The sequence below is a fragment of the Gossypium raimondii genome, chromosome 5 (genome assembly GCF_025698545.1).
Source record: "Gossypium raimondii isolate GPD5lz chromosome 5, ASM2569854v1, whole genome shotgun sequence".
NCBI classification, from domain to species: Eukaryota; Viridiplantae; Streptophyta; class Magnoliopsida; order Malvales; family Malvaceae; genus Gossypium; species Gossypium raimondii.
In genome coordinates, this window is record NC_068569.1 from 20244067 (window position 1) to 20268116 (window position 24050).

General features: G+C 32.3%; 3 protein-coding genes across 5 annotated transcripts; 1 reads left to right on the forward strand and 2 right to left on the reverse strand.

Annotated features, from left to right (window-relative positions):
- The first annotated feature begins 866 nt into the window (after window positions 1-866).
- Window positions 867-5569, forward strand: LOC105769879 (amino acid permease 3). Of its 2 annotated transcripts, XM_012590823.2 has the most exons (7): window positions 867-959; window positions 1826-1895; window positions 3604-3837; window positions 3938-4031; window positions 4140-4354; window positions 4445-4584; window positions 4676-5569. In XM_012590823.2, the coding sequence occupies exons 2-7, from the start codon at window positions 1826-1828 to the stop codon at window positions 5327-5329; spliced, it is 1407 nt and encodes a 468-aa protein (XP_012446277.1). In that variant the 5' UTR covers window positions 867-959; the 3' UTR covers window positions 5330-5569. The 2 variants fall into 2 exon arrangements, with proteins under 2 accessions (XP_012446277.1, XP_012446279.1); XM_012590825.2 differs by lacking the exon at window positions 867-959 and having other exon boundaries at window positions 1015-1895.
- A 5466-nt stretch (window positions 5570-11035) lies between these two features.
- On the reverse strand, window positions 11036-13268 carry LOC105770634 (uncharacterized). Its single transcript, XM_012591913.2, has 5 exons — window positions 13122-13268; window positions 12770-12935; window positions 12411-12462; window positions 11871-11937; window positions 11036-11388 (listed from the first exon to the last, which is right to left on the reverse strand). The coding sequence occupies exons 1-5, from the start codon at window positions 13211-13213 to the stop codon at window positions 11298-11300; spliced, it is 468 nt and encodes a 155-aa protein (XP_012447367.1). The 5' UTR covers window positions 13214-13268; the 3' UTR covers window positions 11036-11297.
- A 3190-nt stretch (window positions 13269-16458) lies between these two features.
- Window positions 16459-23731, reverse strand: LOC105769703 (NAD kinase 2, chloroplastic). 2 transcript variants are annotated; one of them, XM_012590512.2, is made up of 8 exons: window positions 23256-23731; window positions 19892-21850; window positions 19144-19265; window positions 18910-19051; window positions 18590-18814; window positions 17803-17877; window positions 17591-17692; window positions 16459-16914 (listed from the first exon to the last, which is right to left on the reverse strand). In XM_012590512.2, exons 1-8 carry the CDS (start codon window positions 23472-23474, stop codon window positions 16711-16713), a joined length of 3048 nt encoding a protein of 1015 aa, XP_012445966.1. In that variant the 5' UTR covers window positions 23475-23731; the 3' UTR covers window positions 16459-16710. The 2 variants fall into 2 exon arrangements, with proteins under 2 accessions (XP_012445966.1, XP_012445968.1); XM_012590514.2 differs by having other exon boundaries at window positions 19892-21847; window positions 23256-23730.
- Between the last annotated feature and the right edge of the window lie 319 nt (window positions 23732-24050).

Sequence of the window (24050 nt, forward strand, 5' to 3'; positions counted from 1 at the left end):
TTTATCAAAAAGTAAACTTTTTTATTATATATTTTGGATACTTTAGCTAATTTCTAATCTCAATCCAAATTAACCAATAGTCAATTTTTATTTAAAATATTAATTAACTAATTAATCAAAATTAATTTAATTAAAACCAAATTATGCTATCCTAAATAATTTCTTTAGCAAATCCAAGGTCAAAGAAAAATAAAAATGTCGGTCCAAGAGCATCTAATTATATATAATTGACTACCATTTCCTGGAAGGAGATAGTGTTCTATTTTTCTCAAGAAAATGAAGGGTGTTCAAATCACTTGGAAATTTATGCTTTCATTAGGAAATGTGAACCAAAGACGGGAATTAGGTGCTATAATTGCCCTGTCCACCCACAAATGGCAATGCTTTTTAAAATTTTACAAAAAAAAAAAAACCTAGTTAGAAATTTAATTATATATGTGGATGATGAAATTGAAAATTCAAAATTTTAAAATATCGTGGTTTTGCAAATCAATTTAATTAAGTTGGAATTCACACTAAATTTTAGCAAAATTATATAAATACACCTGTGCTCATACTCAAAACAAGTTTGATTTCCCTTTGTAATAAAGGACTGAAATGGTGGAGCCTTGTTTATTGTTTAGGGTTATGATCATTTAATTAAACAAAGTATTTGACTGTCATTAACTAATTATAAATATTAAAATTCTGGGGTTCATGCAAATAAAGAAAAAGAACCTTATTCCCCTTCAACAAGGGATGGATGAGAGGCAATGACCAAGAGAATTTGAATCAAAGGTGGTCCTTTAAAGACAATAAATTAAAATTTTAATTATTCTTGCAAAAAGCTCTTCCCTTCTACTATATAAGCAACCCAAATTTCATCACCTAGACTCATAACCAAAAATATATTAAAGTTTATTTCTTGTTAGCATCTATCCTTGTAGAGAGGTGAGGGTAGCTAAGGCACAATACTGAAGGTATGAATAATTTAAGCTCATTTTTGTTTTGTAGGGTATAGCATTTATAATGGTTAATTAAGCTAATTGTTATTTATAATAAAAATATATAAAAGCTACAAGTTAACCATGAAGTCTATTAGTAAGTAAATCAATCTTCTTGATTTGGCTAACTATATATTTAGGTATTTACTATGTTTGAAATTCAAGAACACCTGGGAACCAAAACAGTGAATCAGGGAGTGTCTGTAATGGACTAAAGATTGTTGCAACTTGCAAGCAACTAGGAAAGTGGAGTGATATGCATGCCTAGTTTGTGGGGCAACCCTAAGATTGTTAGGAAAGATTTTGTGATATAGGTTAAACACGGAAAGAGAGGCTGATAGGCTATGCCTATTAGTTTTAACCGAGTGGAGTGAGTGGTCTCTCGGGCCATTTTAGGGCGACTCAGAGAGTTACTTCACATTGAACACGTATGGTCTATGTCATTTTTCTCTTTTAATAATATATGGTCTATGTCATTTAGAACACGTGCTAGTCTTTGCAGCCTTTGTTTTTCAACCCACAGCATCTATAAACTCCAACCCCCAAATTCAATTCCCCATATCTCTATCCCATCTCCTGGAAGAGGGACTTCAATGCTCTGAATCATTGGGTTTGGAGTATTGGGAAGTGTATAAATCTCAGTGTCAGTGAAAAAACAACTGTCACTGCGATAACCGGACGTTGATACCTCAACGTCAAAGACCCATCACCTTTGATTTATTTATAGAGGAAGCTTACAAGGCTATAGTTGAAGGAGTTCTTTTCATCATTTCGTTTATCAGACAAGAAGACGCAGGCTTAATTTTTGTTGGGTGTTTTTTTTTCCTTTTCTTTAACCGAAGATGGGGGAGGAAGTGCTTCCACAAGGTGGGACCAAGTGCTATGATGACGATGGCCGCCTCAAGCGATCTGGTAAGTTCCACCAAGTTGTAATGATATGAATCTTTTTGGCTTTTTGTTTTCCTTTTTAAATTTTTGTACTTGGAAGGTAAAAAGGGTCACTTGCACATCCTATCGATGGGGCATCACCCATCGAAGTTCGAAGATGATTCTGAAATTTAAAAGCGCTTGGATAAAAACATTCATTCTGAAATTGAGTTTTTATAAAAAGATCGGGTGCATTTAAAATATAGTTTGGGTTAAGGTTTAAATTTAGTTATTTTTAAATTTATAATATTTTATAATATGTTATTTTTATATATTATAATAATTTATTACTTATAAAATAATTTATATACTATTATAATATAAACATAAAAAAGTATCAAGAAAATTATATATAAAATTTTAATAGATTAAAAACATATAAAATATTATAATTAAATTAAAAATAATAAATAATATGGACGAGCTTAAAATAGATTTTAATTAATTATTTATAAATATAGTTGGGTTTGAATAAAATTTTAAGTTTATATTTTAGATTGGTTCGGGCTTGAGAAGCATATATAGTATTAATATCATGGTTCGGACTTGAAACTAGAGGTGATCATGGGTTGGGCTACCCAGCCCGGCCCGATGGCTCGTCCGAAAAATGAGAGGGTTCGGGTAAAAATATAGGCCCGAAATATGTGTTTGAACAAAAAACGAGGCCCGTTTCGGGCCCGAGTAAAACTTTTTTGGCCTGAGCCCTGCCCGAATTATATATTAAATATATATATTTTTATTTTTAATCAAATATACTTTTTAAAATTTAATATGCTATTTTCTTTTTAAAATATGCTATTTTGGTGTTGTAAAATTTAATATGGGTCGGGCCGAGCTTGGGCTTAGTAATTTTCTTTCGAGTCAGGCTTGGACAAATTTTTAGGCCCATATTTTAAATCGGGTCAAGCTCGAGCCTAAAAAACGGGCCTAAAATTTTTTCTAGGCTCAGTCCGAACCCGGCCCAGCCCATGATCACCTCTACTTGGAACCATAGGTGCTCATGGGTTTAGGTGGGTTGGTTTCGAGTCAAGCCCATGTAAGGTATTTAGACTATTTTTTCAAGCCTAGGCCCATCTCGACCTGAAAAATAGGCTTACATTTTTGTCCAAGCCTGACCCAATTTAAGAAATATGAACTTAGACCTAACCTAGCCCTCCCATATTTATTTATTTTTAGATTAGTTTTTATTTAAAAATAATTTTTTAAAAAATATAATACATTAAATGCACTAAAAAACGATAGAGTAAAAATCTTCTAACACATTAAAATATTTATATTAAAAAAACAATATCATAAATATAATAAATATTTTATTATATTAAAAATAATACCATAAATATAGTAAATGTTTTATTGTATTAAATATAATTTTTAAAACTTTATATTTTGAGTTAGGTTATTTAGTTGATTAAGTGTTTTTTTTTAAGTTTTGGATAATAGATTTAATTGTTATTGGGTTAGTGGTTTAATATAAATATAAATAATTATTATTTTACATATATAATTAATATAATTATTTTTATAACATAATATATTCGGGCCGAATTAGAGAAAAAACAAATATTAAAATTTATCCAAATTCTTTTTCGAATGAACCATCGTACCAGGATGGGTGACTCCATCCATCAGCATGTCTGAATTCACTTTCTTTTTTTTTTCTGACCTTAACATCGCTGTTTTTCCTTTTTGGCAGGAACCGTGTGGACCGCTAGTGCACATATTATTACAGCAGTCATTGGTTCCGGGGTTCTGTCACTGGCTTGGGCCACGGCTCAGCTGGGATGGGTCGCTGGTCCATTGGTGATGATTTTGTTTTCTTTTGTAACTTACTTCACCTCCACTCTTCTTGCTGCTTGTTACCGCTCTGGTGACCCTGTTAACGGCAAGCGAAACTATACTTACATGGATGCTGTCCGATCAAATCTTGGTATCTATCTATATAAATCAAACTTTCACTTCCATTAGCAAATCGGATTTTATTTTCTAAATGTTTTTAAGCTTAACATCTTTGTTTTCTGCTTTTTCAGGTGGGTTTAAAGTTAAGATTTGTGGGTGGGTTCAATACTTGAACCTTTTTGGAGTTGCCATTGGGTACACCATTGCATCATCAATTAGCATGATGTGAGTTTCCAACTTCAAATTTGTAGATTTAATGAAAGAATAAATGGTTTTTTTTTTTTTTTGGCATTTGTTGGGGGGCTAAAATAGTTGGATGTTTTGATATAACAGGGCTATCAAAAGGTCGAATTGCTTCCATGCTAGTGGTGGCAAAAATCCATGCCATATGAATAGCAACCCTTATATGATTGCTTTTGGCATTGTTGAAATCATTTTCTCTCAAATTCCCGACTTTGATCAACTATGGTGGCTCTCCATTGTTGCTGCTGTCATGTCTTTCACCTACTCTACAATTGGACTTGGCCTTGGTATTGGTAAAGTAGCAGGTATTAACAGCTCCGTTGCTGCAACTCTTCGTTTTTCTTTAAGTATCAGTGTCCGACACTTTTATCTAATAACATTTTTTAATTTACCAGAAACTGGGACAATTAGGGGAAGCCTGACTGGAATCAGTGTTGGAACTGTGACTCAAACCCAAAAAATATGGAGGAGTTTCCAGGCACTTGGAGACATTGCTTTTGCCTATTCATACTCCCTTATACTCATTGAAATTCAGGTATATATAATTTATCCAAACTATAATAATATTACTTCTTAAAGCCATTAGAACTTGTTCAACTTAAACAATATGGTGATTTTTTTTATAGGACACCCTTAAGGCTCCACCAGCAGAATCAAAGACAATGAAGAAAGCAACCTTGATAAGTGTTGGAGTGACGACCTTGTTTTACATGTTGTGTGGTTGCATGGGCTATGCTGCTTTTGGAGACTTGTCACCTGGAAACCTTTTAACTGGTTTTGGATTTTATAACCCGTTTTGGCTCCTTGATATTGCCAATGCTGCCATTGTGATTCACCTTGTTGGTGCATATCAAGTTTACTGTCAACCTCTTTTCGCCTTCATTGAGAAAAGCGCGACCGAGCGGTTTCCGGACAGTGAATTCATTACCAAAGATATCAAGATCCCGATCCCGGGTTTTCGCCCTTACAATCTCAACTTGTTCCGATTGGTTTGGAGGACAATTTTTGTGATCATTACAACATTGATCTCCATGCTTCTTCCTTTCTTTAATGACATTGTTGGACTCCTTGGGGCACTTGGATTTTGGCCATTAACAGTTTATTTCCCAGTTGAGATGTACATTTCACAAAAGAAGATACCTAAGTGGAGCACAAGATGGGTTTGTCTTCAAATCCTTAGCATTGCTTGTCTCTTTATCACCATTGCCGCAGCTGCCGGTTCGATTGCCGGGGTTGTTCTTGATCTCAAGTCGTTCAAGCCCTTTGCGACAGTATACTAGTTCGGTAGAATTGACCCGGTATGATTCGCAACATTCACGGACAGTAAAAGGCCAAGAAAAACTGATCTTTTAGGAACAAATGAAGGTTGTTGTTCATGTTCATATATGAAGCCAGAATTTGCAGTTTTTAATTACCTTATAAATTCAACAAAAAATGGAGGCCATTTGGGTGACCATTTCCACTTGTAAGTTGTAACTTTCAATGTCACTCAATCCAAAGGAAAAAAGAATTGAACTCAAGTTGAAGTTTTTGTCATACAATTAAAGCTAGAAATTTAAAAACTTTACTGCATGGTTCATGCCAAAAACTGCGTAATATCTACTGGGGAAATCCTTATTTTATATAATATGACAACTCCATTAAAAGCAATATAGCATTGAAAGTGTCAAAGTGCACATGTCTATTCAACAGTGGCACCAGCTTATCTGCAAACAGAGCCAAAATTTATCCATAGAATTTCAGTATCTATTACCTTTATTGAATTTATTCTTTTTAAATAATGGTGATTTTTACTAATCCATAGGCCATAGGAACAGGTTCTGATTGTCACTGTCCATCAATTAAACAAGGTGATGGAAAGAAGCTCACTTTCAGTGGCTCTCAATAGATTTGACCTTTTAACACTTGGACCCCTGGAAAAGGCAGGGATTTTGGTGTTATTAAAAACTAAAAAGCTGGAAAAGTAGGAACCTTTTATCATGTTATGCTACGATTAGCCCAAATCTTTTACAAGCATTTACTTAGTTGACTTATCAGTGATTAATTTAACTTCAATTTCAAGGCAAAATAATTCACACCATTAGAAGCTTGTTTGAGACTTAAAAAGAGTCTATCTACTCCACTGCTTGTGCTCCCACTTATTTCTAAAATGCCACTACCATGCACCACTAATAATATAATAATAATGCCGCCTCCTAAATGAGCCATTTTTTTGGTCTTCAGTATAATTGAGAAATGTGCAAGTTTAAACCTTAAATAAGGCATAAAAGGTGATACGATGGACAATTCATCATGTGTTGCACATGTAAAAGCTCCGGTTGGTGGTGAATGGATGCAAAAAGTTAAGCAGCGGTAGTGACATGATGAGGGGCTGTGGAAGGGCGTAGGTAGGCAGCCGGCAGCCGCCACGGAGAGGCTGAAAGTGGTAGGCCCTGGATAGATGGATTATTAGTGGGTCGATAGTAGTCATCAATGGGTCCATTTTGCCTAGTACTACTAAACTTTTTGAGTCCTTTTTTCCTATTTATTGGTAATGATCGTTTCCAGGTTACTCTGCAGTTTTAGTGAAGAATCTACAAGAGATTCTTTATTTTACTATTTTTATTTTTGAAATGATTTAATTATTTTATATGAAATACGAAATGAAGTATGGTTTTATATTATAAATTATGGGTAAAGGTTTTAATTTATGGGTGGATTGTATTTCATTTCTTTACTAAAAAAAGTAAATTGTTTTTATATATTTTGAAATGTATAAATTAATCTTTCGGTTAAATTTTTTATTAAATGATGATATGGAACGTTAAATCTATTCTGAAAGTTATTTTTATTGGTGAACTATAAAATGGCCACTCAACTATGCCTTTCGTTTTATTTTGGTAACTCAAGTATTATTTTTTCAATTTAGTCACTAAACTTTTCAAATTAAATATTTTAGTCACTAATGTGGGCTTTTTATTGGTCTAGTAACAAAATTAGCTCTCTAATGTTTGTAAATTGATCCTAAATATAAAAATTCAACAAATTTAGTCATCGATGTTTACAAAATTGTCATTTTCATTTTAATTCTAAAAATCAAATAAATTTGACTCTCAACATTTACAAAATATATCAATTTAGTCCTAACTCTAAAAATTAAAAAAATCTTTAAAAATCATTTTTGCCTTCTATAACCCATCGGTTCATTCATATAAGATATTAAAATAAGAAAAGAGTACATTTTTTCAAGTCACTTGCAACAATTTCTTTCACTATAATTTAAGTTTCATAGTGGAGCAAACCAATTGATTTGGAACCTATCTGAAATAATTGACTGCATTACTACTCGAACAGATAACATTTTTAATGTCTTTATTTTATTTTGGATCTTAATTTTTTTGTGTTTTATCCCAACTTTTTAGAGTTCTTTTGAAAGTGACTTAGGGTGCTTTTTTTTTTAGCCGATGGGTTATAAATGGCTAAAAATGATTTTTTTAATATTTAGAGTTAGGATTAAATTGTCAGATTTTGTAAATATTGAGGGTCAAATTTATTAATTTCTTTTAGAATAAAACTAAAATGACAAATTTTGTAAACATTGAGGATTAAATTTGTCAATTTTTTATATTTAAGATCAAATTGATAGAATACGTAAACATTCAAAGGCTAATTTTGTTACTAGACCAATAAAAAACTTACATCAACTCGAGAGCGACTAAAATATTTAATTTCAAAAGTTTAGTGACTAAATTGAAAAATTAATAGTTGGGTGACAAAATAAAACAAAATGCATAGTTGGGTGACTATTTTCAAAGTTCACCCATAAAAGAGATTTAATGTTCCGCGTTATCATTTAACAGTTAAAATTTAATGGAGGAGCTAAATTTACACGCTTTTGAAATGTATAATAATTAATCTACTCATTTTTAATAGAGAATAAAAAGCAATTAATCAATAAGTATACAGGCTTTTCATACTTTTACCAAAATCATCACATGATTTCCAAGTAAATTTTGTGAGGAAAAACAAGAAAGTGAAAGGAAAAAATTCTGAGAAAGAAAAGAGTTTATGTGTATTTTATTTGAATAGTTAAAGTTAATAAAAAATGAAAAAAAAAATTATTGACAATTTTTACTTGTTAAACCTTGAAAAGGAAAGAAAATCGTTGATTATAACATTGTTAATACTATACTCATAAGCATGACGGAAGACCTAGCAATGCTGATGGCAAAAGTTGACAAAGGATTGAGCTGCCAAGGCTAACAGCAAGAAGACAAAGGATCGACGCGGTCAGTTCATTATACAGGGCAAACAGATAAGGCAGAAAGGAGGAGTCAATCCCATCACACCTTGGACTTTAAGACTAAGAAAACTATCACCTGAAAGATAAGAAAAAGGTAAGTATTAAAATACCCAGATAGATATTTCGTTTCATCATCTCATTCACTAAACTCATCTCTGAAAATTCCTTTAGCATCAAAAAGCAACTCCAATCCATACTAGCTCAAACAAAACTCTGACAGATACATTATATATCAAGCTACATACTTACGTGAATAGCTCTATTTAATGATGCATGGATATTCTAGAGTAAACATGATTATAAATTAATTTATATTAACATATATCTAACTTTTTCTTATGAGTTAATTGCACCATACATCTTCAAACAAGGCTTTCATTCTAAATTGGTCCTCAAACTTCAAAATATTCTAATTAAATCTCTAAACTATTGATGTTATACCAATCATGTTCTTTCATTATTGAAACTGAATTTAACCATTAAATGACATAATTTGAAATAAAATGTTGTCATAACTTCTAAATATCATATTCTACTTAATTTAAAATTTAATAATAATCGTCTTCCATTTACGACCTGATAGAATATCGTAGCCTGCATTGTTTGGGTTTGTGTGCAGGGAAATTTGGCAGCAACGCAATTCGTTGATCTTTCAACAAGCGGACTGTAGCACGGACAGGTTGATATCTCTTTGTTGGAATTGGACTTGTGGGGTTGAAAAAGCTGCGGATCGAATAAGTGGACATTACCTGACCAAGGATGGGTAAAAAAACAATATTGATGGAGCAGTAGATGTCGGGACGAATCACGCTAAGGATTGGAGTGTTATACGAGATTCACAAAGCGTATGGATTTCAGGATTTAGTAGGAAAACTGGGATTGCATTGGTTCTTCATTTGGAATTATAGGCTATCCGAGATGGGTTGGAGGTGGCTCGAGGCTTTCGAAAAATTATGCTGAACAATGTTTGTGCTGAGATTGTGCACTAGGGAGACATACAAGGAGTCTACTTCTTCGATAGTGGGAAGTAATAGTTGGGCATATTTTGCGGGAGTGCAATCCAGTAATTGATGCGATGGCGAAATGGGTAGGAACGGAGAGATATATGCTACAATTATGATACACCAAAGTCTACTTTATGAGGGTTGCATTGTCACATGTCACATATCTAATTTCGTGAGGAATGCATACATAATGTCTTATGGCGGCCAATTAAATGTGATTCATTTGACCTACCTAAATTGATTCAATTCGTAAAACAAATGAAAAACCTATTTATTTGAAGCTTTAGTGGCTTAGTGAAACATTTCGGTAAAATTAGAGTTACAAGATAATAATTATAAATCCTAAATGATAATAATGTATAGAGTTTAAATTCCTTAATACCGACCCCCTAAAATGAAAAATATTTTATTTAGGACCTTTAAAATTTTTAAAATTTTAAATTAGTAAATGTAAAATTACACTTTAACCCCCTAAATTTAATTTAATCATTTAAAAATTATAATGATATAGGCTATTAAAATGATGAGATTATATTTTTACTATCGTAAAAATTACAATTTAATTTTGACCTCCCAAAAAAATTTTCTAGCTTCTTCCTTGGCCGTTGGATTTGCTGGGCTCAACTATAAATAGAGGTCTTCCCCATCATTTTTAATCATTTAGTTATAATCCTTTCTTCAAATTAATAGAATACTTTTGAGTGCATTTACTCAGACACTTGATATGTTATTACTCTTTTGGCTTTTCTGTTTAATACAAGTTCTTTTGTCTTTTCTAGTTTTGTTTTCGGTACCTTAAAACTTTTTTACGATAATTCTCATTTTCTAAGAGTAAGATTGACTTAAACGGATAAAGAGATAAAGCCCCTAAGCCAAACTTCCATTCAAAAAATGTAATGATAATTTCAAAATACAAAATAACTTTTTTTATTGTAAAGCATTTTAATTATATTTTTAGATTTTCTTTTTAATTAAATAAAATTGTGTAAACATATATTAAACAAATAAAACTAACACATGCATGGTGTGAATAATAAACTAGTGTGTATATGTGTTGAAAGTTATTGTAACATATTTTCTTTCAATTATATCTTTTTTAAAAGACAATGTTTAAAATTTCATTTTATCAAATAATTAATCTAGAAAATTAATAAAATAATTTCATTTTTAAAAGACTTAACCAAAAAATTGTACTTACCCTTTGCTTTCTCTTACTTTCTTTTTCCTTTTTCAATTCAATCCAAACATAAGTTTAACTTAAGCGCATTTAAGTACAAAAATGGGAAAAGAAGAAACCAAAGTAAATTTTGAATATGAACGGTATGAAAGAAAATGAGATTTTATTCTAAATAGAATTATTCTGTATATAATTAAATTATTCTAAATTGAAATTGTTCATTATTTAGTTCAAAATTGTACATTTTAAAAATTTTTCATTTTCTTTTCACTTATTTTTCAATTCTACCAAGCATTGAATGAAAGAAAATCACTTTTTTTTTTCTATTTTTCCTACCAAACACAAACACATTAATGGAAAGAAATTATATTTTCATTATATTTTTCCACTCAATCAATCTTCCATTTTTCCAATTTTATTTTCTAATTCATCACACTTCGCCATGGCAGGGCATGAAGTCATTTGCTTGCATACAAACTGGAATCCACTGATACATTGTTGTCATATAAAAACCAAAGCAAAATGAAGAGGAAAACAATAACGATTCTCAAAATTCTTCATTCAAAAGAAATAAAGGGTGAGGAAGCAGAGTGGGGTGAAGATCTACCTGCCATCCACACATGTAGAAGTCCTTGGAGCCAATAACAAGTGAAAAGCAGTAACGTCTAAAGGAAATTTTCTAAATTGACATCACTGATAACTTTTGATTACATCTTAATCCCCTAATAGCACAAACAGGCAACCTTCTAATCAAATACCTTTTATACTGAAAAGGAATTATTAGCTCAGTGCCTCTTTGCTTTCGATTCAATTTTAGAAACAGTCACTGCTGAAATCTTGTTGACCTCATAGAGTAACCCAACCGAGAACAAGAAACTGCATTGAACATGAAGGTAGTCATTGGTAAGCATTGTTGTAAAAAACAAAATGCTGGTTCGCCATTAGTTGTACTAACAGTCCATATTATTCATAAAGACTCTCGTACCAAGCAAGTTTTTGTGCTTTTATACTCAGATTGGCACTCATTTTCAAAGCATGGAACAAACTTACTAGGAAGCATACTTTTCCTCATTTTAACATTCATGTTTAGTCATAAGCCTAAAACTTGTCAAAAGGAAGTCTAAGGTTCAAATCCATCACCCTGGCTTCACCATGACTCTATTCCATAGCAACTACTGGTTTCACTTTCACATCGGTTGGTTCTCAATTATATGAGGACTTTGCTTAAGCATATGCTTCCTCCCACATAAATTAAACTCATAAAACCACGATGCTCATGGATTAAAAAGTTTTTCATCAAGAAAACATGGTAGGAACATGAAGTATAATGCAGGTAATGAGTCAATTATTAACATTACCATGTTGTGATACACACTCGGTGGACAGTGCTAGCAGCAATCAGGGATACAGCTTCTGCTAATATGACTGCCAAAAGAAAAAAATAAGAGCAAATTCAAGTTAGTCTTTTTAACAAATGATAACTTCTGTAGCAGGGAACCCAGTGCATTGTAAAATATGCAAGAAGAACATGCTATTTACTAAGATGGATTCTTAAATTCCATTCTAAATGAAAAGCTATGCCTGGTTGATAAAAAATAAATAATGTTTTCTTCCACATAAAGAAAAAAGTCAATGTCGGGTTTCAATGAACTTAAGTAGCTGTTACTGAAACAAGGAAATTACGACACTTAAATATTAACCTCTGAGTTTCTTACTGCTGTTTTTCAGTAGTGGAACTCATGAGCCATGAGTGGCCCATGCATGCTATATTCTCACCAAGGAAAGTTACAATAAAATGTTAAAAAGGTTTTATGCTCTCTGACCTTTGTCACCATAACTAATGAAGAAGAAAAGAAGCAGACAAATTAACTTTAAAAAAAGGGTATTTATATGCTTACCAGCACCCCAGCCGGTCTTCACTCCACTTGCTTCCTGGAAATTCCCAATGAACTGAAAGAACAGAAGTCAGGAAAAATACGGATTATATCGCCAAATCAAGTAATGCAAGTCACACAAAAACAATAACCAGTTCATCAGCTAGTAAATTCACTAACAAGAGGATTCCCACTCGTAAAATCCAAAGAACATGACAGCTATAGGAATTAGGATCAACTTACTGTACCAAAATAACAAAAACAACAATTCATCAGCTAACGTATTCAAGGAAATTTGAAATTCATATCATAAATCAGAGGACTATGAATCTAGGTGATTAACAAATGAGAGAAGGGTAGATTCAGGGCCTCTAGAGACTCACTGTTAGTAACACAAGAAACAAGAGGGAGCTGATGAATCCTCCAAGTATTGTAAAAAGCTCCGACGATGCTAACTTCCCTCGATACATTTCTTGGAGTGAAAGAATGACAGTAAATAAAAGAAATGAATACAGCATCGAACTTCCTGATCCAGCCATGACTAACGATCTACAAACATGTGAAAATTTAGACAAACCCTATTTGAATCGTGATCTTATAATCTATGTAAAATTTTGGATATTCATCAAATAAAATTGGAATTCAACTTCGCAATCCGATAAAATAAGATCAAGATTTGGAATTAATGAATGCTAATAACATAATTTTTTTGAAAAAATTCTAAAATTTCCCTACCTTTTAAACCCTAGCAATGCCCTGATCCTCTTTGTCGCTCTGCCGATGCGTAAAAATTTACTTATATATAGATATAATATTTCCAGTTTCATAGGTAATAATAATTAGGGTAGTTTAGGGTTTTCAAAAGTTATTGTAATTAATTTCTTTTATATAGTTTATTAAAATAATAAATAAATCTCAATATTATTCATGAATTTTAATTAAATGTTTAAGGTTAGAGATGATTTTTATTTTATTTTATACCTCACATTTTAATTTAATTTAATTTTAATTTTAAAGGAAAAAATTCAATTTTAGTTTTCACAAATTGTTAGTACCATTTTTTTCGAATTAACAATATTATTTATATAATATTATTTTATGTTTACATGCATAAATGATTATGCTTATCTAATTTGAAATAAATTAATGTATTTATTTTTTAAATATATACAATTAAATCAAAATAAAAGTTTTATACATACATTTGATTCATAATCGCTTACATGTGTAATTGTGTATGATTGTACAAAACCAAGTTTATATATCAAATTGTACATTAAATCAAAATTCACATCTAGTTTTTATATTTATCCCCAAAAAGAGAGATAGATTTTTGGCTCTTGAACTATGTCACTTTTCTTATGTTGGTATTTAAAGTTTCTTTAAAGTAATGTTTGAAAAGTCAGTTAGTAATTGGATTATAATAAAATTGCTTGTAATTACACAAGCACGACACGTCTGGATAACCATTATAATTAGTAGGTCTCACTAAATCGGGTGTAATTAGAACGCCCAATTACACTTTTCAATTCTAAGGGAAATGTGATAATTAGAGTAATTATGCATGAAATTACATAAAAAAAGTATTTTATACAAGTGATAAAAATTATATTATAAGTATAGACATATATGTGTGTTTGGGATGGTTATAGCAAAAATTTTCTTATATTATAAATCTAAAAATGTATATTATAAAAATAATTTGTATATTTTATAAAGTTATAATAAAAAATATATTATTTAAATATTAAAAAATTCTAAAGTCATGGTAAAGAAGTTTATTATAAAAAATAATTTATCTATCATAAAATGTTATAATATATTTATTTATAAAATTTATGATTAAGAAGTATGGACATAACTTATTTATGCGATCATACTATACAAAAAATAAAATTTAAGTTGAACTTTGCTAAAGAAAAACAATTTATTAGAATATCGAGCTCTATATAATGCATTTATTACAATTAAGTTCACAATAAATGATGAAAACTAAAACATATATAAACTCGACACTTATAGATCCGAGTTTTATATAATACATTTATTATGGTTAGATTTAAGATAAATGATGACCGTACACATATAAATATTAAGCTCTATATAATGTAATTATTAAGGTTGGGTTAATCGTAAATGATAAGATTTAAACATCACTGAACTTGATGCATGTAGTATCTATTATAGTTCTAACTCTCAACTGTGATTCGAATGTAATTATTAAAAAATTGTATTTTAAGAAATAAAATTTGGTATACCTAGAATGAGAAATAATATTATATAATACAATATTAAAGTTAAAAACATAAAACGACATTCCAGTTCTAGTTTTTATTTGAAGAAAACTATAATTACAATTACATTAGTTTTTTTTCTGCTGCTTTGGGTACTATTTTAAAGTTCATAAAACCAGATTACAAAATAAACAATACATGTTTATAAGATTATCTTATTAGTTTGATCTTTTCATTTAAATGAATTTCTTTTATTTATCAATTCTCCTATTTTCACTTTTTTTTCTAATATAAATGTATTTTAATAATTATTTGTTTTACTACATAAAGACTAATATATATGGTTAAATTATGTTGTTGCTCTCGTACTTTGCATAAGCTGAATATTTAATTCTTATATTTATATTGATGAATTTTAACTTTTATATTTTTAATTTCATCAATTTTAGTTATTGTATTTTTGAATTTTGAAATTTCAATTTTAACTCAAACACTAACAATTAAATTCATTTTATTTAATTCAACCATTAATTTTGTCCTATGCGTAAATTTGTAAATTTAGTTCATGTTCTCCCGTTAAATTATTTTAGTCCGTATACTTTTCAATTTTGAAATTTCTATTTTAACGCAAATGATAATCGATACATCCATTAATTGATTTTTTTAGTAATATGTGAAGATAACAAACCGATATGACATTACTCATGTGATAGTATGTTTGTTGTATCATGTTTTGAAATAACATACCTTAACAAAGTTAACAGTTATTTTTAATCATGACTGAGATTTCTAAATTAAAAAATACAAAGAATAAAAATAATCAAATTAATGTGCAAAACTAAATTCGCACTTAAACATTGTAAAAAACTAATAGCAGAATTTAAACTATATTGTATGAGGTCAAATAAGTACATCTGAACATGCCACATGTCATGTTATTATTAGTTGATATCTTGTTTTGAGATAAAATGAAGCAAATTGATCATTTAAACACCACTTCTATTAAAAAATTTAGTACCTAAGTGAAGCAAACTATATAATTTGGAGACCTGTTTAAGCCTATAAATATCAACTTTGAATACTAAGCCATATGGGGCCTATAAAAAGTAAACCTAAGGCTGGATTCTTTCAATAAAGCAAAAATCCTTTTGAACATGATTTCTGGCTTTGTAACTAATGAAGAGCCATACAAATGAAATCCCATAATAATAAATTCGTAAATTCTTTTGGAGGGGAAAAAGAAAATCTCAAGTATTGATTTTACCAAGAATCATTCAAAGGCAAAAGTCCTTATATTAAAGTAAAAAATTTAAGCAATTTTTTTTACCCAAAATATTTCAAAGCAAAAGCCCTTAAATCAAAGCAAAAATTTTACCCAAAATTTTCCTGTTCGTCAAAAGCTTTCCCCTTTCCTATTCTTATGCTGTCAAGCATGGAATTACAAACAAACAAAAAAAAAGAGACCTGCTAAAAGATGGAGTTGAAGAAAGCATTAGATTTATTTTGAGTTGAGGTTGCTTGGTAATCGCAAAGTCTAGAGCTGAGGAGGAGAAGCAACCGATTGAAGGAGCAATGGGTTTCCTAAAAAGGGGAGTTGGATGATCGATTTACATGCCAAATTCAAGTACTAAAATCTACATTAACCCTATATAGCCAATATGAGATTCTGCTTGGGCAAATTGAAATATCAATGTCATACACACCCGTGTCCCAAACTCTTACCTAAGTTGGAGTAACAAAGTTTTGTACCATTCCTTCATTTAGTTGCAAAAATACACAATAGAAAAACTACAAGGAAAAAAAATGCATGTAACTAGCCGAAACAAAACACACAATGATTAGATCCTTCAACAAAAAATAAATATTAGATCTTTTTATTTACTTTAAAGCTGTATCATGACTAAAATGTCACTCTTTGTAAATTGACAAACTTTACTTTCATGGTGAAGCCTATCGTGGTAATGAATAAAATGTCACTCTTTGTCTGTTAAACTTACTACTCTTTCCAATTTAAATCTGTACAGCAATTTACATTAACCTTTATCATATGTTAGAGGACGAAGAAACTTACTTTCCCATGTCTGAGGACCTTACAGGGCTTTTTGATCCATTCGCTCGTTCCAGTTGAGGCAACGAATCAAACTGTGGAACCAATCACCAGTTTGATCGCATTTATTGACAGTTGGAAGGGGGTGCTGGCTCATGGATATTCTGACAGAATGTCCTCGCGAGAGTTGCTGCCTTCTTTTCCCATCAAAAGAAACCCAAGCATTACTCCTAGCGTCATCAGGTATCTGTGAAACCACAACAAAATTGTGTCTCAGTGCTTTATATAATACACATAACTTGGCTAAGAAATTTCCTTCAAATGCAGATATCGTGATGTTATTGTTAAAGAAAACTGAGACGAGAAGTGGCAAAGTCATACATTTTTTATGCCTTGTTTAGCAACAAGTGCTCTAAGCTCGTGCAAAAGAAATGATCTTATTCTCATATGCCAATGAAAACTAACAAGTTTAACCAGGGCTAGGAATAGCAATAGAGGAATCCTTAAATAATATAGCAAAGACTGGATAACGTCAAATTCTTGAAAACAAAACAAACCTTTCACATGAAGTTTAGAAGTGTGGACTCCAATGCCAATGGACATACATTATCATACCCACACCTATATAATGTAGATAATATGCTGACAAACTAAGAGGATCAACAGACCGAACTTAAAATTGTTCTTCCCATGTTAACATCTTTTGACAAGCATTGAGCCATCATGCACGACAAAAAGAAGTAATGAATCTTTTCTAATATGCAAAATGATAAACAACATTCAATTGAAAAAAATAGAATGTTAACCTAGTTTGACCGCTTAAAGCAAAAAATGTACAGTAGTTTAAACCAAAGCATAAAAGAATTCTACTTTGTTCTCATTTTGGGGGAAAAAATTATAAAATAAACTATAAGCGCATTTACCTTCAATTCAAGCCTTGCAGAATCTGGAAGTATAACAGGTCTAAATGAGAGGGAATGTGGGCAGATAGGTGTGAAAAGCATGCAAGGAACATTTGGATGAACCTGCATCAACAACAGTATCTTGTTACTTACAGGATAACCAGTGATACCAAAAATGGTGTTATATAAAATAAACCTCACGTGTATCTCTGAAACTTGAAAGGACAACCTACCATGGAACCTCCGGCAGCTGTAGAATAAGCAGTACTCCCTGTAGGAGTAGCTACTATGACTCCATCACCTTGCACCTAGAGGCATATCAATGACATTATATTAGAACGAAGCATTTGTATATTTTAAGGCCTCAATTAGGGCCACAAATGGCTGCCATTTTGCATCCAACTAATCCCTCTTTTGACCAGAAGGGGGGGGGGATTCAATTAGTGAAAACAGTTGTCACAAAATCAGTAAAATAAATCATATTAAAACAGATTTATATTATTTTACAGCCTCAATTAAGCGTAATTGGCTGCCAGCCATCTTCAAATGTTATCTAAAAAAGAGAAAAGAAATCAGTATAAAAAATACAAAATTACCAAAAATATATATATAAAGAACAAAATATTATTAAAATCCAATTAAAAAGTAAACTATCAACACTAAGAAAAATATGGGGAAAAGACATTTTATTAAATAAAATTAGAATAAAAGCATTGCATTCAAATACGCACATAATAAAATACAATAAATATCAATCAACTATTAATTTTGTGATGAAAAAGAATAAAATATATAGAAGTTAAAAAGCATAAATAAAAATTTGCTCTGCAGCTAAGCGCAGGCAAATTTCTGATTTTTAGTTAAATGAAAGCGTCAGAAGGTCATAAAAGATTGGCCACCTACAAACTTATTTAAGATCGTATATTTTAACAACTAAAGCATAAAAAAAATTTAAAAAAAAACTATAATTCAGGCTAAAATTTTCTTTCTTTATCTTTTCATGGAAAATAATTAACTAACCTTCGTTATTAGTCGGTCATGTTCATAACATTCAATCTTAGAAAGGTATGGATTAGAACCCCGATCAACAACGACTTCATTTAGGACATCAAATATTTTCCCTGGAACTGCTTTACCATTTCGAAAAATCTCACACCGTAGGCGCATTCTAAGAGTTATGTAAACACCTTCTGCCGTGTTATTACCATGGATAACCTGTTTCAAGTCTTGCCTGTAGTCTTCAAACTATAGTAATAAATAGTTAGAAAGTATTGAACATATAAAAAATCATGAGGAAACTCAATATCCAGTAACAAAGATCACATAACTGGGCAACTTACAGTGTGGGAAGTGAGGAATCCAAGAGATCCAAGATTAAATGATACAACAGGTGGTACAGCACCTCTAAATAAATTTGATGCATGCAATATAACCCCATCGCCACCCAAGCATGCCACAAAATCAACCCTCTCATGGAGATCACTGTCATGAGAGCATACAATAAGTAAGATTCTAACTGAAGTTTGAGGAATACTAGATTATCAACTCTATTGCACATTAAATCATAGTGCTACCTGGTATCTTGAGTATAAAAGGTTTGAACAAATCCAAACCCAGGGATTCTAGCAAATATGTCATGGACCTCAGGTTCAACAAGGACATTCATTTTCTCTTGATAATACAAGAAAGAAGCAACCTGAGCATCAAACACAAAAATGCAGTTACAACTGCCACATACCAAACAAAGAACCGTATCAACTGCAGAAAAAAATGGAATGCATTTGCAACTGCCAGTTCAAGAAACTATCATTGCTCAAGTTAGATTTTGAAGATGTTACTTATTATGCCTTACATTGACTTCCTAACAACATGATCCTTTGTCAACCACCTGTTATTATCCACAACTTACCCTCAACATATCACAAGTTTAACATACCAATTCCCCACTCTACCTCCATCTATGTCTTCTCAAAAATTCCAATGAAAAATACTGAAACCATTTAAATAATATGATTGAATACTTGTATAAGAAACAAAAACAACAATACTAAGAGGATTGAAAACTGAAACCAATTCAAATAGTACCCTAATAGTTGGAACAATTCAAGCATGCAAAAAATCAAGGTTACAAGTGTCTACATTCAGTCCCATCAACATCCACGGAATCTATAAGTCTGATCCCAGTGTCATTCCGGTTTCAGATTATGCATGCACAAACCAATAGAAATTAGAACTGACTAACATAGAAATACTCTAATAGTTACTTTTCAAAGTGCAAGGAGGTATTTATTCGCATTAACAAACAAATTCTTCATATGGTACCTCTTTAGCTTCTTTCATCAGTTCAGGTCCCAGCTTCTTTAACAGTAATACAGTCTTTGGTGTAGACTTCCACATAAGCATCTGTTGTTGGGTGCTAGGATGAGTGAAGGCCAAGGAAGATTCAGTCACCTTTTCCCTGGCACAAGAGAACCCATCTGTCCGCACTAAAAACATCTCTGCTTTCTTTCTTGACTGCACTCTTACAACACCAGTTGCAGAAGCACACATATTTCCCTGAATTGACACCAATTCATCATCGCTTGAATAGGAGGAGGCATTTCCATTGCTCTTCTGGATCTTGCTAAAAGAGTTAGATGTAACATGCCCATCGGAACTCCCGTCTAAAGTTGCGACCTTGGTTTCAGTCATGGAATATCTCTCACCTTCAACAAATCCATTCACATTTAGGCTACTAGAAGCATAACTAGTTCCATTCATGCGTTTCTCATTGGCAGCAGCAAGGTTCTTATTCTCTTGAGCTTGATTTTTAGCACTAAATACTCCATTTGAACTTTCAGTCTCTACAAGCCCTGATTTGGTATTAGCAGGAACCACCTCACTTCCCCATGTTCCTCCAATAGAAATCTCTCCTGAAACAGGCTGGATCTCCAATCTTTTGAGCTGAGGGTTAAAATGCATTGGAGGAGAGATCTTTTTACTCCTTAGAAACTTGGACATTTCTTTTCTAGAGAAAACATTGCAAGGAGGAAACTGAGCCTGTAGAGGATTGGCATTCTCATAGATGTTAATCTTTGCTCCATTCTCATTATCAACTGCTTCCCCAGATGTCATAACTTGGCTGGGAACAGGGTCAATGTTGGCCTCACCAATTCTGTGATCTTCTTTTTCGCTGTCTGAGAAGGCTCCTTTTAGATGTTCCCCATTAGAACTACAAATCAAAATTGAACTTTCTTGCAATAGCTTATTTGTCTCTTGTAACTTGAACTTTTCTTCTTTACTAGAAGATGGCCGAAGTGTCCCTGATCCATTTGCATCCAGTGGCAATGCATCACTTGGACTTGCTGACTGATTTGAAACAGATGCAAAGCGAGTCATGTACTGCTGCCATCTGGAGACCATTGCAGAAGTTCTCCATACTCCTTCCTTACTATGGAGATAGACTGGTTTTTTGTTGCAATCTGAAACCAAAGACGCAAACTTCTCAACCTGCTCCATGGAAGGTGCCGTTCCAACCTCCACCGGAATTTTCACCAATTCAACTTTCCCAGATAAAATAGCATCATCCAAGGCTGATTGATAAAAGTTGTCCTTTACAGTCTCAGCTCTTAGATCAACAATGGTTTTAAATCCTCTGTCAATCAACCACTTCAGACCTTCCTCTGTCACTTGACCACCCCTCCAAAATTCTATTTCACAATCTTTTGACTCTACCTCTTCTTTAGAGGTGGACCAACAAACAGATTGCCAGTTGGCGAACAATGTATGGCATGGATGGTTATCCTTGCGTGGAAAACCCAAATCGTAACAAGCATTCTTCAACCTTTGCAACTTCCTCCAAACATGCAGACTTCGAAAATCATCAGGTGTCAAATAGTTCTCAAGAGCGACATGTAAGCTCTCACAACACCTCTTCATCTCACTCCTGAAAAGAGCAAGTGGTGGAAGCTTATCCTCCATAACACGCAGATCTGCCATGCGAAAAGTATTCATAACTGAAACTCTTCCAGAAAGAACATCTTCTCTTCCTTTGTTCAAAAGAGATAGCATGCAACCAAGCACAGACACAATCTTATCCTCTGCCACTGGTTTTTCCTCTGGTGTGAAATCATATGAAACACTACATTCGCCTGTTAGTGGATTGCATAGAGTCTCCATCAAAGCGGTATGGAGCCTTTCAGCTGCTCTAAATATTCTACAATAAGCCTCAACTTCTGCAATATCCCCAGGAACTGGACCAATCCACCGTAATTGTGATACATCATGAGACTGGGCAGTCTTCTAATCCAAATAAAGCAGTGTCAGATGATGCAAGAAAAGAGAATCCAATTTCTTCTCTATGGAAAATAGACATTAAACAAAGCTAACAAAACCAGTCTACAATTAAGGAAGAGGGGGGGGGGGGGAAGAGCAGCAATGTAACTCAAATGTATTGATACAAATTATTGGCATCAAAAGACAGAAACAAGGCACCAACAAACGTTGGATGCAATGGTAAGGCACATTGCACTCCCAAGGACCTTGGAGATGACATTGTTGGGAGGGGCAGCCATGAACCCCAAACATAGACTGTTAAATGGACATCAAGGATAAACAAAAAAGATGGAGACAAGGCATTAAAAAAGCTTAGAGAAGGATAATATTGACCAATTATTGTTGCTGTTTCATTGTGCTCCGCAGATATGCATAAAGAATGTGGTTAATTCACTGGAGGACATGGACTGGATGTCAGAACAGAATATAAATAATCACTGTATTTAATCCAGCATGAGTTTAGCAAAATGCTTGAGAGAATCAAGAGACCTTTCTTCCTTTTTTAAAGCTACTTCCAGCTCTTTTATTCATACCAAATAGACCTTAATGGCATATTCAGGAACAAATTTATCAGTGCGTATTTTAACAGAAACGATGACAAGGATCATAATCAGCTAATTCAGTGAAAGTAAAAAATCACACCATGTTAGCAGCAATAGGAATGACTAGGCTTTTCTTACTTAGAAGAGGTATGAACTATTATACACAGTCTAAAACTGAGATATTGCACAAACAATACTTCATACAACAAAACAGGAACCCACATTCAGCTCATTCAGATATTGCCAAGCTTCTTACATAAAGGAGGGAGGGAACTATCCTACGTCAACTAGCTAAGGATTAGACTATGGCTACATAAAGCAAAAAACCACCTTCCTCTCATGAGACACTTTTTCTCAAATGGCAAAACCGTGAGGACAGTCTTCTCCAAAGCAGACAATACTTAAATGCAGACGCAGTCCATTGCATCAACTAGTTGCCATAGAAATAGCCAGGCTTTCCTACTTTAAGCAGGTATGAAGCATGAACTATCATAAAAATCTTAAATTTGAGAAATTGCATAAACAAATAATCTATAGAACAAAACTGGAACCAGGAATCGAAGCTCATATAGAACATATTGCCCTTAAGTTTCTTAAACTAAAAGCAGGGAGCAATTGCAATGTCTATACAAATCAAAATCAGAGTATTTCCAACAAATTAGAAAACACCAGCCCTAAGACTATGCCAGTCATTTCAACCGAGTAATATTTGTTTCAATAACAAAATACACTTGAAACTAACATAAAATCAAGGCAGAAAAAAAAAAAAGAAAACAAAGTGAGAGGAAAGTGAAAAATAATTAAGTGAGAGAAAATAAGAAGAAAAAAACCTGGGAATCCAAACCCAGATTGACAGAGAAAGACTTGGATAACTCCGCCTTCGCTTTAAGCTTCGGCCATTTCCTTATCGCTACTTTCCGCTTCAACCCGAATCCGAACCCAAACCCGAAGACTTTGCTCTTTCTATGGAAGATGAAGGACGATGAAAGTCCGGTCACCGGAGATAACCTTTCAATGTCGAAGACAGCCATGTGGCACACGTAAGACATTCCACCATAGGGAAAAATTATAATTAAAGTCGGCAATGGTATATCTGTTTATCAAAGAATTTTTTGTGGACAACAAGGGAATATATGAAGTATTGTTGGATACTACCCAAAGTGGAAAACGTTAGAGATCTTTTTGTCTTTTTAGATTTTTTGAAGTGATATTATTGGCTTTTCGTTCTGGTTCAAACTTCAAGCGCTGATTTTCTTTTTAGATGCCAACTCAAACATTCCTTCTATTTTTTGCCCAACAGATCTTCATCCCGTCAGCTCACAATTTCTATGGGCTCCAATTCAATTTATAGGAAAACAAATTTCATTTTGGATTTTGAATTTTGAATTTTAAATTTTGGTATTAAAAATTTACTACTTTTACATCCAACATCATTGATAAATATATTATATTAATATAAATTTTGATTATATTTATTTTTTGTTTGAGTTTATGTAAGTTCATATAATACCTAAATATGATTGTTAACATAATTCGAATGATTAACACTTGATTACATGTGTGAATGTATGTATACTACAAAATTGAATGTAACATCCTGTAATCCGGTAGTGTTACACTCATGT